This window comes from Hibiscus syriacus, unplaced genomic scaffold (genome assembly GCF_006381635.1).
Source record: "Hibiscus syriacus cultivar Baekdansim isolate YM2019G1 unplaced genomic scaffold, ASM638163v2 tig00110279_pilon, whole genome shotgun sequence".
Taxonomy (NCBI): Eukaryota; Viridiplantae; Streptophyta; class Magnoliopsida; order Malvales; family Malvaceae; genus Hibiscus; species Hibiscus syriacus.
The window spans coordinates 622850-642433 of NW_024062659.1; the positions used below are offsets into that span (position 1 = coordinate 622850).

Here is a 19584-nt window from a genome sequence, read left to right on the forward strand (position 1 = left end):
CTATATAAACTTTTGATAAATATATAATATAATATGTAGATTTTAATTTCGTATAATTTTACAACATAAAATTTTATTTTAATTTTTATAAATTACAAAAAATATTATTTATGTAGCATCATTTTGTGTTTATATATATACATACATCAACAATTTTACTTATTTAATATTTAGTTTTTTATTAATATTTTTTTAAATATGTATAATTGAAAAGAAAATAATTTCAGTGACCGAAAATGTATTATAATATACGATTTTAATCAATTTTTTTGTATTTGCAAAAATAACCAACAAATTCGCAATGCGAACTCCTATTTCGCAACATAGTTTCCAAATTTGCAACACGAATTTGGAATTTGTAACTCAAACATGGAAATTTTCGCAACACGAATTTCGTTTTCGCAACGCGAATTTCTCAAATCGAATTCGTCAATTTCGCAACTCAATTACCGACATAGGTAAAAACGGTAGAAAAAATCCGGTAAAAAATCCGAATTCGACAATTTGAAAACTGAGTTGCGAATTTAGCAAATTTGTGTTGCGAGATGTAAAATCTCACCTCTTAAAGAAAAATTAAATGACATAAAATGCACTGGAGTGGTTTTCAACCTGGGACATCCCGTTGCTAAATCCACGTATGAATCACTCAGCTAAACATATGCTTGTAAATGAATTGAACAAACACGAACGAGGGTATGTTCATGTTCGTTCGTTCGTTTAACTTTAACCAAAGAAACGAACCGTCGAAATGATTTTTTCTTTAAGAGGCGATATTTTACATTTCACAACACGAATTTGCCAAATTCGCAACTCAGATTTCAAATTGGCAAACTCGGATTTTTTCTATTGTGTTTACCTATATCGGTAATTGAGTTGCGAAATTGAGGAATTCGATTTGCGAAATTCGCGTTGCGAATAGTTGTGTTTACCTATATCAATAATTAGCGTTGCGAAATTCGCATTGTGAAAATTTCCATGTTCGAGTTGCGAATTTAGAAACTGTGTTGCGAAATTGGAGTTCGTGTTGCGAATTTGAAATCGCGTTGCGATTTTGTTGGTTATTTTTGTAAATCTAAAAAAAGTTGATTAAAATCGTATATTATAAAGCATTTTCGATCACTGAAGTTATTTTCTCATAATTGAATCGAAATCAAAGTTATATATATATAAACTAATTAAAATTTTATACATATAATTATATTTTATATATGGTAATATATATTTAATTAAAATTAAAGTTCAATTTTATATTTATCTTAATAAAAATATGAAAATCTTTGATTTTAAAGAGGGAAAAAACCAACAACCAGTTGATTTAGTAGAATGAGACACTATGTCTCTTAAGTAAAATTAGAGGTTCAAATCCTCGTATTTGAGAATGGAGCAAATTGAGTTGGAAGAGTCGCTCTCGCCTCTGAAATACCCGAACTGAATTAATAAATCAATAGATTAAATACTAATAATTAATTAAAAAAAAAAGGAAAATTCCTCGTTGCTAGCCCCACCGTTTTGACACCAACTAAATACACGCATTCTCGGAAGTCTAAGGGCATAATTAGTGGGTCATAACTCATTAGTTCTTAATCGATGGTTTCCTCGAATAAGCTTTTACTTGGTCATTTCATAAAGCTATACCACTAAATGTGACATTTCAAATCTGATTTAAGAGTTTCAGTTGAATTTTGAGTAACCCAATAATTACAGGGTAAGTTGTGTATTTAATATTTAAATTATTGCTTTTAATTTATTTTAATATTTAAATTTTTATTTAAAAAAAAAAATTATATATAACGTTTAGTTTTCATTTGATTTTAGTATACCGTCGTTAAAAACTTAACGGGTTTAGGATTTAAACTATTGGTTTTGGTCTATTTTAGTACCTAATCTTTCAATTTTTTCTTCAAAATTTAACGTTAAATTTTGAACATGATACTAAAATAAAACAACAACTAAATTTTTAATGGCGGGGATAATGAAATAAAACAAAAACTAAACTTTAAGTATGATTTTTTTGAAAAATTAAAAAATTAAGTCCAAAACTAATAGATTAGGTATTATACGCATAATTGTGGGTCATACACTCATTTGTTTTAATCGATGGTTTCCTCGAATAAGCTTTTACTTGGTCATTTCATAAAGCTATACCACTAAATGTGACATTTCAAATCTGATTTAAGAGTTTCAATTGAATTTTGAGTAACCCAATAATTATAGGGGTAAGTTGTGCATTTAATATCTAAACTATCACTTTTAATCTATTTTAGTACTTAAATTTTTATTTCTTTTAAAAAGTCATCTCTAACGTTTAATTTTCATTTCATTTTAGTATATGGTCATTAAAAACTTAACGTGTTTAGTACCTAAACTATTGGTTTTGGCCTATTTAATACTTAAACTTTCATTTTTTTTTCAAAAATTAATGTTAATTTTGAACGGTGTACTAAAATGAAACAAAAAAAAAAATTTAATGGCGGGATAATGAAATGAAAAAAATTAAACTTTAAGTATGGTTTTTCAAAAATTTGAAAGTTGATGTATTCAAACATACAAAAATTGATAATTTATGTATTAAAAACATAATTTACCCTAATTATAAATAAGGGTAACATTAAAATTAACCTCAATGCTTATTATAATAATTATTTTGATTTTTTAATTTTTTTAAATATTTTGAATTCAATGTTTCATTTTTAGATAAAAGATTAATCTGTGTATAAAAATCGTTAGTTAGCAAACTGCTAACGCTTTAAAAATATGAGATTTTTTATCTTAAAATAAAATATTATGGGTCAAAATACTTTAAAAAATTATCGTGAAAGTGACTATTTAATTAATTCTAAAATAAAACATTGAAAGTCAAAATATTCTAAAAATATGATCCAAAATAACAAATTTTAATATTATATCTTATTAATATTAATTAAAAAAGTTAAATTTTACAAAATCCCATCATCTTAGATAGAAGATATAGTTACCCTCATCAAGATATTCATACTTGTTATATGTATAAATACTGTATACATACATGCTTCACGTACTTTGTTGAGAGTTCGCTAGACATCTTAGTTTTTCAGATGTCTCACCTGAAAATACACACCGCCGTCGTCCTACCGGTCGATCAAAAGCTTCTCAACGGCGGGTTCCGGTTCTTGTTCGAGATAGGCAAGGAGAACTTCCCATTGCAAGAAAAGGATCTCTTCAAGAAAATTGGCCTAATCTGCAATGATCTACCTATAGACATTAGTCTCAGAATACTCTGCGGATTCTCTGCACCTCTCCGAGGTACAATCGTCGAGCTCGATTCTTTTGATTTTTCCGTTTCGATATCTAAACCGCTTCCAGTGGCGATGGCCTGACTGATCCGAGAAGCTGCCATGGAATCCAACGAAACCGATCTTCTTACAGGTTGAAGATGCCCTGAATGTCTCTGATTTTCAATAGCTAATTCATCCTCATGGCTTGTTCCACTTCCACCTTCGGATTCTCCACCGTCTTCCGTAATCGCAACTCGGGTTCCCTCGGTGACTCCGGTTCCAGCATTCGACGAGGACGATCCGTTGTTAGCCGTGGTCGAAACAATCGGAGCTCGGCACAATGGACAATTGGTATGCGATCTAAGCCATGTATCAATACAAGGAATATGAAAAGCGTGGCTACACTTGGGCAACAGCCTCAAAGTCTCGTCTTCCTCGAACTCGGTCAAGCAAACGGAGCACTCGGTTCCATCGACGACACCATCGCCTTTCGCATACTTGAAAACCGCGATGGAGTCGATGACGGACGGCTGTAAACCGACGGTGTTGATGTACCATACGTGATGATCAACGACCACCGGACCATGATCTTCATCGAGGAACTCGTGGCGGGTCTCGGTCGTCGATTCACGCCGTCGATTTGATCGTGATCGGCGTTTATAACACCTGATATAATAAACGTAAAGGCACAGAATCAAAAACGAAAACGTGAGAACTGTGAAGATTATGATCAAATACTTGGTGGGCAACTTCGAATGATGAACCGGAGGAGGGAACACTCGTTTTCCATCATCATCATCATCATCATCACCACAGAACTGAGAACATAATTTAAAACACGATGATGATGGTGATGATAAACAGATTTTCTGGCAATCAAAATCATCACAGTCTTCTGGTAAGGATTCATCGATCTGATCATCTCCCAACTTTCGAAGTTCAAAACCCATTTAGGAAATCGAAGAATATAAGCATCAAAACAAAGGGAAAAGAGGAAAAAAAGGATGGAAGGAAAAACACAGGGAAGAATGAATCAAAGGGGTTAAATTGAAGATGACATTAAACAAAAGGAAGTCATTCGAATGAAATTTTGCTTTTTGTTTACTGTTTTTTTTTTTTTTTGAAACTTTACGCGTTTGCTTGACTTTCGTGGCATGACGGCTTATAGAATAGCTGACTATTTGAGGCAGGAACCCTAGTAAAGCCCACAAAATTTATTGCTTAATGTTGACAAATTATCACTAAATTATCTTAAAATAATTTCTATACATTAAAAATTTTAATATTTTAAAACAAAAATAAATAAATAAACAAATTAATTTTGAAACAATATTTTGTTAGATTTTGGGTGTTTTTCGATCAGGCACCGGTCAGACTATACTTCTTGATCTAACACCCTTTGCAGTAAGGCGCGCCCCCTGCAGCGCGTTATACGTTGATTTGGCGCCACGTGGGGTAAAGCGCGCCCCCTGCTTCGTGCCTTATGCTGACATAGATACATTTGTGTATAGCGCGGGGCAAGGGCTACGCCATACGCCACATAAGATATAGCGCGGGGCATGGGCCGCGCTATTCAATTATCTCAATTATCAAACATGCATAATGCAAGGCGTGGTGCAAGGACCGCGCCTTGCATTATTTTCCCAAACTTTTCGGTCACCAACAATCATTTGAATCAGAAAATAATATCCGACAATCATCTTATATTTGATTCAGAAGTTTGCTCGATCTTTCGTTATAAGGTAATTTTTTTATAATATTTATTTTATAGTTATATATGATTATTTGAAAAAATATTATACTAATTGTTTTCAATTAATTTGTGTTTGTAGAATTAGAAAGTAGGAGCATACGTTGAAATATTTTTGCGGTGCAGGTAATAATATAAAATTATATTATTTAAATTATTTACGTTTATGTGTAAAAAAATTATTTTGTTATATTTTTGGTCATATATTATTTATTTAATCAGGTTTGTTTCAGTTGTTTTTTTACAGATATAATATTATTGCACTTTTAAACTCTAAGAATGACGCGACTTTTAGCTATTGTTTATTATGATGGAGAAATTCGAGAAGATGAAACCGACATTGTTTTCGTATCAAATGAGCGTGTTAAAATATCATTCAAGAAAAATATAACTCTTGAGGAGCTGATAACGAAGATTTCGAGAAAGGTTCATGTTGGAAGTAGTAGAAAAATGTCGTCGTTGCAGCACAGATTTCCAACATCATTGTTGCCATTAATTTATACAGCGTTTGAAATATAACATCATTGTTGCCATTAATTAAATAAAATATTAAACAATTAAAATAATTAAATAAATTACTAAAAAATACTAAATATAATAAAATATACCTTAATAAGATAATATAAGAGTATTTGAGAGAAGTTGAAAGGATTTGGTGTGATGAAAATGATTGAGAATAGGGGTATTTATAGGGAGGGATGAGTGTGAACGGGCGGGGTAGGTTGCTAATTAAGGATATAGTGCGGGGCAGGGGTCGCGCCTTTCTGACGCGTGTCAGAATCACAAGTAAGGCGCGACCCCTACCCCACGCTATACCCTTAATTACCAACCTGTCCCGCGCCATACACATGTATATCCATGTCAGCATAAGGCGCGCCATAGGGGGTGCCTTACCTCACGTGGCGCCAAATCAACGTATAGCACGTTGCAGGGGTACGCCTTACTGTAAAGGGTGTTAGATCGATAAATATAATCTGACCGGTGCCTGATCGGGAATATTAAATTAAAAAGATGATTTTTCGGGAAAATGCCTGATTTTGAGTCAAATTTAATATCAAATGATTTTTTTAATTTTGGGTCAAGGTAAATATCGAGTGAAGATTATCATAATTGAATTAAGTTAGGAGATGAACTAATAAAATTTTACGGGCAACCGAACTTATGAAACATTAATGGGACAAAAACAAACATTCAATAAAAAAATATAAGGCAAAAATGCATCGAATGTCCCTACACTTTAAAAATAATAATATGACCATCGTATTATCTTTTATCTCAATGTGATAATCGAACTTAGAAAATAAATCAAATGTAAAATTTTAACTAACATTTTCGTCGTTGATTGTTACAGTGCTAATGTGACAATTTTTTGTACTGACATGACGGTCTACGGTATTGACGTGACAATTCACAGTAATTAATAACATGAAAGATGACATGACAAATATATTAAATAACTCAAATATCACAGATGAACTGTCACATCACTATAGACTGTTATGTCAACACCGTAAACTATTATGTCAGTACCGTAATTAACGACAAAAAATTTTGGTCAAAAGATCGCATTAAATTGTTTTCTGAATTAAATTAATTCATTTGTTCATTTAAAAGTATATTAATCTCTAATATTTATTTTATCAAAATATAAAAATATATCTAAACTAATTTTTAAGGGACGAGTTCGAATATAGATAATATTCAAATTTGGATATGTATATTTCCATTGTTACTTGAAGATTTCAAACACAGCAGGTATTAATAACCCTTAAATATTCATTATTCAAGGTTGTTTTGTTTTTACGTATAATTCTCCGTCGTTTTCCACCACGACGACGTAGGGGGAAGCGCAGCGTTGTCCGAGTTCAACGAGTTGATGAAGTCGACGATTATCGACCGTTGGATGGGAGTGAACTTGCCGTACCAGATGAGATTAACGGTGATCCTGCCCTTCAGGAGCGGACCGTTGTGGTACTTCAAAACAAGCGGTTGCTGTTGGACGAGCTCGGAGGAGGAGAGCTTGATGTAACAGAGGAGGAGCAGAGTGGCGACGAGGTGGTAAATTTGAGCCATGTTCAAGGGTAAAACGGAAATAGCAGAGGAGTAAAGAGAGGTTTTGATTTTAGTCATGAGCAGGGTTTCAAATAACGGTTTGTACCGCGATAACGCCTACGAAATAGCGATAGTAGTCTTCCGATATACCCACTACACCTGCAATAGTTTCTAATAGCGCTCATTATAGTTATAATCACGATAAATACGAAATGACCGAAAATACGACTGCGACTGCAATTTGACAGCTTATTGCTGGAAAATATTTGTTGCAGAGTGAAGGGAAATGGAATGAAGGAAGTATTTATAGGTGTGTTTTTTTTGGGGAGGGAGAGAGAGAGACAACTGTCATTGAAGAGGTGTTAACGTCAACGTAATCCACGTGGAGGAAAATGATTGGTTTTTGGATATAACGTAGAGGGATTTCGCCAGGCTGTGTGTAGCAAGGGGTTGAAACGGTGACGTGGTGGTCTGCAGAGTGACATGAGGATGACTAGGAGTGGCGGTCTACTAATATAACTTTCTCACAATTTCTTTTCGTAGAATGCATTTATCATACGATATGAATGATTAAATGATTTGTTATTTTTTTTTTAAGATTTTAGGTTTAAATATCATAAATTAAGAATATAAATATTTATTAATAAATATTTAATCTTTTGAATAGATATTATTTTATATATTTTCTTAAATTCATCGAAAAGATTTTGACGATATAAAGTGAATAAAATATTATTTTATTAAGATATTAGCTATATGATACCTATTATAAGTCGTTTGTAAAGTGAAAGTACGTTAATATTAAGGTGGGTGTGATGTACATACGTGATGATTAATTGTGACGAAGATATCACAAAATTAAATGAAAGAGAATGTTACCCCATAGAGAGGTGTAAGACATTATTTTAATTTGAATTAGAGTGTCATATTAAGAGAAAAAAAATAATACGAGAATCAATTGTTTTTCTTAAATACTATAACCTCTAATATATTCTTATCATTAAAAGTATATTATTTTATTTTTTAAAATGAGAAATCTATTCTGATAATCTCTGTTTTGAAAATCGGATCAGATCGGCCGGTTTAACCGGTTCAATCGGGAACCGTTGTTTATTCCGGTTCAATCTAAACCGATTGAACCGTTATTAGTGAACCGGTCATAACCGTTCGAACTGGACCGGCTGAAAACCGGAAAAAACCGGGATTTTTGTTTAAAAAAAAAATTAATCCAAACAACGTCGTTTGTTAAACGAGCCAAATCGAACTCGAGTATTGCTGAGCTCGACTCGAACTTGAAAACTTTAAAAGTAAGCTCAACTCAACTCAAACTCACAAGCTAAAAATTATCAAATTCAACTCAAACTCGAAATATAATATTGAAACTTGAACTCAAAAAGACTTGAACTAAAAAAAAATTTAGAAGCTCGATTGAAGCCTAAAATTCGAGCTTGATTGAAGTGAAAGAATAGTTTACTCAATGCTCACCAAAAGGCTCCATGATTTTGAATGCCAAATTACCTCTATTATTTATAGAAGTTAGTTGTGATGCGCTTCTATGTTTCTTAGCAATGTGAGATTGTTTTGTTCTCATATTTTTACTCTTTAGACTTTTGGGATGCTCTTCTATGTTTCTTAGCCATGTGAGATTGTTTTTAAAAAAAAATTAAACCAAACAATATCATTTTGTTATGATTTTTTAACCCCAAATTTATTTTTTAATTATAGTTATATAATTATATTTATTATTTAATATATTTTACCTTAAATATTATGTTGTAGTTAATTTGAATCATTTTGTTTCACTTGATTTTATAGTTTTTAACTTATATATGTTATGACTTGCTTTGAATATGACTTGTGATATAAAAAATTATTTTTTATTAAATATTTTTGGTATTTTTATTTAATTTTTTAAATAATCATGATGTCGTCCGGTTATTTTGATCGATCGAACTGATTCGATCGATTGAATCAATAAACTGATAACATGACCGATTCGTTAATCGATCCAGTTCTAAAAACCATGCTAATAATCCGAGGACCGTGAGTTCATCATGAATAAGGTGATCTCAATCTTATTGGGCATTGGTCAGTCAAACTTTATAGCTTTGGGCAGTCAGACTTAGTTTTGGATTTGGTTTGCAACACTGACTTGAAAACAAAAATCTTGTAGTTTTGACCAAAATTTTGTCCATCCACGTGGTGTATTTGTATTCGACTATTTATGTTATTTCTGTTACGGCACGAACCAAATAATATCACTGATAAATGAATTATTGATAATTTTTAAAAATTTGGATTCGGGTATTATTTTTGTTAAAGAAACTCATGGGCCTCGTTAAAAATTCATTCTAAACCTAGTAAGGGGAAAAGAGTATCCAAATTATATTAATCAAAGATCAATGACATCGTTTTTAATATTCTGAGCAATGATGTTGGAATAAACCGACTCAAAAAAAAAAGAACCACCCAAATTTAAAGTCCAACTTAATAAATGTGTGAGCAACCTGATTACATTCTCTAGGAGTATACAAAATACAAAAATGAGGATGATCCTGAAAAATAGTACGAGCCTCTTGAAAATACATTCCGAGGATGAAAATGTTTGTAGAAGTTCGTGTAATCTTATGAACGAGTATCAAAGAATCAATTTCAAATTGAACATCAGACTATCTCATATTACAAGTCATTCTAAAACCAACGAGTAAAGTAAATAGTTCCGCAAAATCCGTCTCAAAACATTTAACAGAAAACTGGGTCAAACCATCACAAATATGTCCACACTTATCACGAGTAACAATTTCAATTACAGACAGTTGACGCTCCGCAGCAAAGGTACCATCAACATTCACTTTGATAACTCCTTCCAAAGGTGGAGTCTATCGTATAGCAGAATTTATAGATCACTGTATATTCATCCCCACACTAATAAACCTTTTACTGAACGCTTAATGTTAAATAATTAAAAATTATTTTTAAACAAATATTATCTTATATTTATTTCACTGATTTCTCGACAATTCTTAATGTTTTTTATATATTTGGTACAACAAATTTCTTAATCGAAAGACTAGAAACTTCCGATCAGAAGAATTTTATAAGCCGCCGGAGATTTAATCCAGTACTGCAGACTACACATCATATATTTTTACTCTCTATGAAATACAAGCCGTTAAAGTTTTTTAATGTCCCGTCAACGGCGGATAACGCACCACCAAATCAATAGAAAATACCGAATCATAAACCGTTGCTCCCCGTGTACTTCCCTTGATTTTTCTCCCGCTTCTCCACCCTCCTATATATAGCTGATCTTGAGCCAAACGGAGATTCAAAACAAAAGCTTGAAGAATATTCATGAGAGGGAGCATGAACCGTTTTGTATTGAAGTCAGCGAAGCAATGTCTGATCAACGGCCGGAGCAACTACGGAACCAGCTCCGGCGGCCGAGTGTTCGGATCCGCCGTGGTTGGGAGAAGTGTCGAGCTTAGCGGGCAACGAAACGGCGGCGTGGCGTTTGGAGGATTGGAGTGGCGGAGGATGATGAGCTCTGCTCCCGCTTCATTGGAGAAAGAGTCTTTGGAGAAGAAGGAACGTGAGAATTCGGCGGCGGAAGATACGAAAGGGAAGGGTGATGTGGTGGCGTCGAGTTATTGGGGGATTTCAAGGCCTACGATCACTAGAGAAGATGGCACCGTTTGGCCCTGGAACTGCTTCATGGTACCATTTCACCTTTTATTATTTGTTGATTTTATTTCTTTCTCTTGTTTTTAGAATTTTGATCTGAAACCGAATCGAGTATCAAAGGTATTCTAAAGAAGATTAAGATCAATTCAGTTCATTAGTTTCTAAACTAAATTATTCATATCAAGCTTCTACTAGTTATACTAATTCAAATTAGTTTTAAACTTAAATCTGAAAATCGAATTAAGTACGTGTGTATATATATATATTGTTGACTTGTTACTGTTGACCACAATCTTCAAAGGTCGTGTTTGGATCCTAAAACAAAATGAATAAAATCGTTGAATTTGAATGATACATAAATGAATTTATCATTTATATTTGATTAAAAGATCTAAACTAGTTATTATCCTTGTTTTTAAAACAAACATGATCTCAAAAGGTTTGTAAATATGAAAAATTTCAACCAATCTTTAGTTTGATGATGTAATTTTTTTTTTGCGCTGTTTGTTTGTGCTCTATGATGCAGCCATGGGAAACGTACAAGGCAGACGTGTCAATTGATGTGAAAAAGCACCACGAGCCACAGAACTTCATGGATAAATTAGCTTACAGGACAGTCAAATTCCTTCGGGTTCCTATGGATTTGTTCTTTCAGGTTTGTGTTTTACCTTCTCTGTTCCATAACTGCAATATTCTATAATTTGTCCAATTGCATTTTAGAATGTTCTTAGTATGTTGTTAATGTTTTTTTTCTCATTACGGTTGATATTAGAGGATCATGTTCATATACACATTCATATAATCATATCTAAATATTTATTCGACATGAATGTAAATCCTAAGGCATTGCGTTGTGGTTTAGTTTATGCATAATCAGAGATGGGTCGAAGGGATGGAGGTACAATCACCTCTATGAAAATTTCTTACATGACTTTCTAAGTTCGTACTTTACTATAAAGTCATGTGCCTCTCCATGTAGCATACACATGTCTAGAGTCCGGATATTTGTAGGCCTCCTGCTTAGAATCTGATTCTCCGATCCTGTTTTTGATACTTGATCCATGCAGAAACGTTATGGCTGTCACGCAATGATGCTGGAAACTATAGCAGCCGTCCCCGGCATGGTCGGAGGGATGCTTCTACATCTCAAGTCGCTCCGTAAGTTCCAGCACAGTGGCGGGTGGATTAAAGCTTTACTCGAAGAAGCCGAGAACGAGAGGATGCATCTGATGACGATGGTTGAGCTTGTGCAACCCAAGTGGTACGAGAGGCTCCTTGTTCTTGCTGCGCAAGGGGTGTACTTCAACGCTTTCTTCCTTGTTTATGTAACCTCGCCCAAACTGGCGCATAGATTTGTCGGGTATTTGGAAGAGGAAGCGATCATCTCGTACACCGAGTATCTCGAAGCGATCAAAAGTGGCGAAGTCGAAAACGTTCCGGCCCCTGCCATTGCGATAGATTACTGGAGATTGCCTAAAGATGCTACGCTCAAGGATGTTATAACTGTCATCCGCGCTGATGAATCTCATCATAGGGATGTCAATCATTTCGCTTCGGTATGTATAACTCGTCTCTTCCACATTCCATGCTTATTTTTTCTTTGTGAATGCTTCTTGCCATCCATTTTAACATAGACAAAATATGGTTTTCGGATCGACATCTGATCCAGTTGCTCGGTATTTGAATTAAGTCAGAACTTGACCTGTTTTTGACTTGGTTCATGGACTTAAATTTATTCGAGTTAACTTGAATTAATGACAGCTCTAACCTACCGGATGAGGCTAGTAGCCCGAATTTCGGACAGACTCGAAAATACTGTCCTCATAGGTCTCGATTCCGAAGGTTCGATAACTGATCTTAATGATTATTGTTTATGGGGTTCTGGTGAATGCAGGATATTCAGTTTCAGGGGAAGGAATTGAGGGAGGCACCCGCTCCTCTTGGTTATCATTAATTCAAGCTCAATGTCGGATTACGGTGGATATTCATGTGTTGATGCAAACTTGAAGGGTATTTCTTTCATATTCTTAATATCACCTTTTAATTTATTCTTAATATATTTAATGTATTTTTTTAGTATTTTTGCTATATATATATATATAAATAATAGATAAAAGAATATTTTTATTACAAGTGCACGAAAAAATTTAAACAATCTATATAATTAACAATAACCCAGATTAAGTTGATATAATCAATTAATCAAATGTTAAACTAATATATATATATATATATAACTATTAGTTATAGTATCTGATTTATTAATCGTTTGATTCGGATTGGATATTGCATAGACAAATATAATCCTTCCAACTTAATTTACTCTATATGTAAACATCAAGTTTTTAACGTTTAACTTAATTCAGTTAAAATATATTTTTACTACATATTAAATGCATATATTAAAAAATATGATGAGTTAATCAATCAAATGATATTTCAATTAAAACTATTAAAATATATTTTCCTTCAAATCACCACAATATTATTTTAGTTTTAACCCTTAGATAAATTAATAAAACATCATACATTAAGAATCAACTTTGTAATCAATAAATTATAATCTCTATGACACCACTGGGAGATGATGAAACCCATAGCCTGAATCATGTGATACACAGCCAAGCTCTCTTAATGAAGTGTATACAGCCCATTTTGCAAAGAAATAACATAATCCGAGGCTGAAACAAAGCTCTCTTAATGAAGTGTGTACAGCCCATTTTGCAAAGAAATAACAAAAACGAGTATGCGTCTTACAGACGAAGAATGCCATCAGCATTGTAAGAAGCCTTAATCTCCTCTTAATTACTGTAAAGATGTTCACATTTATTTCTTAAAACAGTTTAGTGTTCTTCACCGCCATCGAATCATCCCTCTATGCAAATTTATGAAGTGGTTGCCCTATTGAAAGAAGAGATGATTTATATAAGATAATATATGTTTAAAGACATTAATTTTTTTATATTAAATGTTTATACCCATGTCCATGCATATATGATGTTCGAATTATATGAATTAAAATTTTCTAATTTGAGAATTAAAGTTTTAAAATATTTAAACTCAAAGATAACATAGATACTAATAACATGAGACTACATCAGAATGTTTTAAAAAATAAGCATTTTAATATGAGGGGGGAAAAAACTCAGGACCTATCAGGCTTTAAACATGTATTGAATAGTAGTGAATAGAAAAAGCAACGGAAGAAGCTTAACCTGCTAAATGTAACAGTGGAAAAAATAATAGACCGTTAAACATTAACGAACGTAGTAATCAACTAGGTTAAAAGGATACGTTACTAGATATTTGCTGATTCAAACTCCCAGCTTTGATCACCAGAATGGTGGACTGTAACTTCGATCATCGAGTGCCGATTGGGCGCACACCGGCCTTTCGCGGTACCCCTCCTGCAGTTCTTTCTCAAGAAAGCATAAAAGTAATTTATAACCAGTTTCTTTATAAACCATGAATCTTTTCTCGCCCTTATGTCTCCATGACCGAGAAGATAAACAACTCCGGATTCTTTAGCTGTTCGTATAAAAGATAGTTCCCTTTCTAGACTCTGCTCGGCATCAGATGCCGTTGGACCTGCATCGGAATCGGGCTTTACTACCCTCTCAGAGGTGCTTGCTTCTGAAATGGAATTATTAGAGCCACCGTACTCAGCCAGAAGAGGAACACCAAGCGAGTAAACACTTCCATTTGGAGTCACGAGAACTCTCGAGAAAGACGTATCCTCCTCAGACTCTGCATCTTCGTCACCGTCGCTTTCCAATTGCCTTTACTGTGCTTCCCGACGAATGTACTTCTCAAGACTATCAATCAGCAGCTGCTCAAACACTTGGTGATTTTCCTTACGAACGTCCTTGTAACCATACCTGAGAAAGCGGTTGGTCAGTCGACCGAGAGAATGCCATAAGGGAAAAAGGTGAAGAAAGACGAGGAATAAGGAATTGTGCAGTCATAGAAAAAGGGAAGTAGAAAGATGCTGACAAATTAATTCCACAACTCCCGTATCAGTGTCATTTTTACAATTCCATTTACCTATATATATATGAATCGGGATTAGGCAAGATAATGGGATCCAAGTTTAGAAACAGAGCATCGTACCTGGCAATACACCGAAAGATATGGTAACTTTTGGGGCAGAGTCGCCTGAAATAGAATCTTTCATTCTGAGGCACCACGGGAACAGGGACATACTTAACGCAGACAAAGATGATCATGGAGTGGATAGCGGGGAGTGTGGTTATGAACTGACCGAATATAGCCGGTACTCCTTTAGCCAGCTCATTATAAAGCAAACCGATACCAGGAGCTCTGATTGTCCCAAGGTTGCAGCCCAATTCTCGCATCAAATCCATTGGCAGTTTTTGCGTCACTTCAGTTTCATACTTGAGCTTGCTACCATAATTCCAGATCCACATAATGACAAACATTATGACGCCGAAGACCAATATTATCCAACTTCCATCTGGCACACTCCATAAAATTGAGGAGAAAAATGTCGATTCAAAACCCAGGAAGAAGATCACAAAGCTCAGCACAATTATGATGTGCATCTGCCATATTAGAAGCATGACAATTGTGACTAAAATAGTGGTCATCATCATCACTCCAAGCTCGGCTATACCTGTAACAAATATATATAACTAGAAAGATGAGAATCCTATCTAGTTTTGAAGTAAGGAAAAGGTAAGGAGATCGCTTTATCTCCGTAGTTTGTTTCAGCACCCGATAAAAATAATTGCATATTACTTCTTTATACTCTACAAAGAACCTAGACTTTTATGAGTTACATGAACAAAAAAACATTCAATGATGATAAAGGTGCCGGCTGTTAGTACCAAAAGTACAAATGAGACTTATAAAGAAATATTACCGTACACATTTCCAATCTCGTTAATGCTTGAGATGGAGCAAACCATGACCAGGCAAACTCCCAGCAAGAACCAGTTTATGACAGGAATATAGATCTGACCCATGAACCTTTTAGATGTGTGAATGATTTTAAGACGAGGGAAACAACCAAGAGCAGATGATTGCTTTATGCACAAAAATGTTGCTGTTGTCATTGCTCGGCTAGCAATCAAGGCGGCAATATTAGCTATCAATAAAACTGGCTGAAACGCACCACCTACATGGGGCAAAAACAGTTTCCCATTTAAAGGAGGCCAATCACGACATATTTCAATAAAATATAGTATCTAATACAAATAATTGGTGATCAGATAACACATGTATGATAAAACCTGAAACTTACTAGGAATTGAAGAAAAGAAAGCATGCTCAGCACCGTTATGATTTCCTATAAGGTATGCTGCTTGACCCAGATAACCCAACAATAGGCAAGGCAATACGAGAAAGACAAATGTCAGCTGCAAACAACCACTATCACACAAATCAAAAGATTGTAAGATCTAGAGTAGAGGATCACCATCAATTAGCACATGACATACAAAATGCAGAGGATAAGTTGAACTCTTGCTCCATTAAGGCATTACCTGAATTGATCGTACGGAAAAGTAGCAAAGGTCTGCAAACATTGCTTCAGACCCTGAAATATAAACCATCGTCAGCACAACGAGATCATATAGAATGAAATATGACCATTAATTTCCAACTTCAAACTCATCAAAACTGAATCGAAATGCTATACTTCAGCTGAATTTTGTAAACACATTAAAATATTACATTGCAACACATCAAAGGAAGCATTAGGATAAACATTAAAAAAAGTTGGGATAATGTGAGATAACTAGAAGTGACGTTCCTACAACAAATTTCTGGGGTTGCAACAGAGAGATTTTGCAGTATGACATTCTTGGAAGTTATCCTTAACAAAAGAAGGGAAATTGATTAAAAATAATAATATTAGTCAACCTTGAGGTACAATAATCTTTTATTAATGTGTTTACCTGTTGCGCATAAAAGACAACCTCCAAGCGCATACCACACATTAACTGAGTTTCTCTTGAAGTATAAATAGATGTGAACAAGATTAAATGCCCTCAAGACCCTTGCATCATGCTTAACAAGATTGTAAATTCCAATGCCTGCTAAAGAACAAAACCATATGAACAAAGCAGGGCCTGCAGCAAGTCCTACTTGACTTTTTCCAAACTTCTGTACACTGAACAAAATTACAAGAAAGGCAACTGATATCATCACCACTTCATCTGCAAATAAAGAAAAGAAAATAAGGAAACATAATAGTTAATGACTATTTACCTGTAATAATATAGCAAATCATAAAGGTCATATTGTTTCAAATACATGCAGATTTAACATTTAGCCAAACTGGAAACTATAGTCTGACTATAGAAAAAGGAAGCAACAGAAACACAATGAAGAATTGTAGACTCATGATCAAGCTATGAGATCTACAGGTTAATAACCATCGCATGCTATATTTAAAATAACAAATAAGTTTCAATAACATACAAGTTAAATTATGCAAAAGGTTCCTATCCAAAAAGGTCAATTGAGAAACAAGAATCTCCTCTTTGATAGAATTTACTAACAAACAGTGGAAATGTGAGCCAGGAAAGCAATAATGTTTTATAGAGTTGATAACAACATGGAATAACAACTTACTTTGTTCAATTGCACCAACTCCAACCTTCAGACCGCCAACAACAGACATAACTATAAATAAAAATGCAAAAGTTATCATCTGAAAATTAAAAATGAAAACATACTTTGTATTCTATCATAACATGCTTCTTTAAAAAAAAAGAGATGAAAGAACAATAGTACATAAAAACCTGACATTGCTGGGGTAACAATCCCATCAGCTATCACCATAGAAGTGCCAGCAAGCACTAACATCAGAAGAAGTTTCTTCAGAGTCAATGAAGTCTCTAGTCTTTCCTTTATTTTAAGTGATCTCTCGAGCTCAAGAGACGTCACCTTTAGCATGAAGCCAGATATCCGGGTATTTGATGGAACCTGATTCGGGAGAAGACTGACCTTAGCATGCTGACAAATTAATGAGTACAACGCAAAAGTACCACCTTCAAGAAAAAAGTAGAAACAAATGATGTAAAATAGTTGACAAGGAATATATACTTAGCATATTTGTTTAAGGCCTACATAAAATATCATAAAATACATCAACAAAAGATGTCAAACAGTTGACATGGAATTAATATTTAACATATTTATTTAAGGCCTGCATAAAAGATCATAAACAGGGACTTGATTGGGATTGAGGAACATCTGGCATACCTTCACCATCATCATTAGCCCAAAGAACGATAAGGACATATTTGACAAGAGGAATCACGAGTAAAGTGTATAGAACTAGTGATAGTGCCCCAATAACATCTTCATCTCCGTTGATAAGTGCCTTGCTAAACATCACACTAAACGTATATAAAGGACTAGTTCCAACATCACCAAATACAACACCAAGAGTCTGAAACGCATGTATTATTCTCCTTCCTATACCAAAGTCCTGAGATCAAAAGTTAAGTATACACATAAAAGTAAGCTGCAAAATTAAAGAACATTAAAAAAAGGTATGCCTCAATGCGATCAAGTTAGATACCAAACAAAATCAATTTTTCAAAATTACAAACAGAGGACTGATTTATTGCATTAGCATCATGAAACAAGGAGAATAATATACCTCGTAGTCACTTCTATGTGCGCCATGGACTTCGAGAGCTTCGACGTCGAAAGAATCAACAAGCGGTTCGGTACGAATCAAACACTGCACCGGACTATCCTCGTCTTCAGAATCTACTCCAGCTCCATACGACACATCTGTATTGTCTTCCTCGTCCTCGATCTTAGATTCGTCTTTGCCTCGGAACACCCAACGAGATTCCAACGAATCCATCGAGCCTGATCCTACTCCTCTGCTGATCTCTCCTCCTCCTCTCTCCGATGATGAACCTTCGCCACTACTGCCGCCGGCCTCCTTCGCCATTGAGAAAACAAATGATCTATAAAAGATTGAAGTAATATAAATATGAAGAAAATATCATGGATTTTTGGATATTATAGATAGGCAATTATTTTTGGATGGCACGTGGAAAAGGGAGAAAAGAAAATAGAAAAGTCTGGAGACTTTGGTTTAACCTTCTTCTTCTTCTTCTCTTTCCGTAAGCTCCATAGCAAAGGTAAGTTTAATTTCAACTGGTTAATTCCTGAGTTTTAAGCTTAGTTTTGATTCTTGAGGTGATAAGAAAGATTATTTAGAGATTAAAGCATGTGGAATCTTCAAAATGGATGAGTTATAAAGGATTAAATATGAAGAGTTTTTAAGTGAATTATTGGAATAGAGGGAGTTAGTATATTTTGAAGTTGAATTTGACTTATCAATGATTGAATTAAGAGATATGAGGTGTTAGAAATGGATTTAGAACATGTTGAAAATTTAGTATAATTCTTGAATTATATATGGAGAATAGGATTTTGATGTTAAAGAGGTGATGAATGAATAGAAATGAGTTTGAATATGTGTATGTGAGTTAAGAATATAAAAGGGAATGAACTATGAAGAGTTGAGCTAAAAAGAAAGCGAATTTTGCTTTAATTGGAATTTTTGGGTTGTGTGCATCGATGCATATTCATTGTGTACCGATGCACTCTCAAATATTGAACATCGAATGTAGTGAGTGCATCGATGCACAAGGGGGATGCATCGATACACCCCTTAAAATGAAAACATCGAATGCAAATTGTGTATCGATGCATGGGGTAGTGCATCGATGCACATGTTAAGGGATGCATCGATACACTGTAGAATGTATCAATTCACTTCAAGGGAAAGTAGAATTAGGTCTTTCTTTTGGTATAGGAAATGATAGATTAGAATACATCAATTAGATACTG

The 19584-nt window shown here is 34.1% G+C and overlaps 3 protein-coding genes across 3 annotated transcripts; 1 reads left to right on the top strand and 2 right to left on the bottom strand.

The window, feature by feature from the left end:
* Positions 1-2880: 2880 nt before the first annotated feature.
* LOC120115885 (E3 ubiquitin-protein ligase RING1-like) lies at positions 2881-4289 on the bottom strand. Its single transcript, XM_039136492.1, has 2 exons — positions 4150-4289; positions 2881-4026 (listed from the first exon to the last, which is right to left on the bottom strand). The coding sequence occupies exons 1-2, from the start codon at positions 4202-4204 to the stop codon at positions 3119-3121; spliced, it is 963 nt and encodes a 320-aa protein (XP_038992423.1). The 5' UTR covers positions 4205-4289; the 3' UTR covers positions 2881-3118.
* Positions 4290-10389: 6100 nt separating this feature from the next.
* On the top strand, positions 10390-12762 carry LOC120115883 (ubiquinol oxidase, mitochondrial-like). The gene is made up of 4 exons (XM_039136491.1): positions 10390-10773; positions 11267-11395; positions 11808-12296; positions 12635-12762. Exons 1-4 carry the CDS (start codon positions 10411-10413, stop codon positions 12692-12694), a joined length of 1041 nt encoding a protein of 346 aa, XP_038992422.1. The 5' UTR covers positions 10390-10410; the 3' UTR covers positions 12695-12762.
* Positions 12763-14137: 1375 nt separating this feature from the next.
* LOC120115881 (potassium transporter 7-like) lies at positions 14138-18666 on the bottom strand. Its single transcript, XM_039136488.1, has 10 exons — positions 18374-18666; positions 17971-18199; positions 17508-17756; positions 17338-17388; positions 16659-16919; positions 16245-16297; positions 16004-16118; positions 15623-15877; positions 14851-15373; positions 14138-14618 (listed from the first exon to the last, which is right to left on the bottom strand). Exons 1-10 carry the CDS (start codon positions 18584-18586, stop codon positions 14522-14524), a joined length of 2046 nt encoding a protein of 681 aa, XP_038992419.1. The 5' UTR covers positions 18587-18666; the 3' UTR covers positions 14138-14521.
* Positions 18667-19584: the final 918 nt, after the last annotated feature.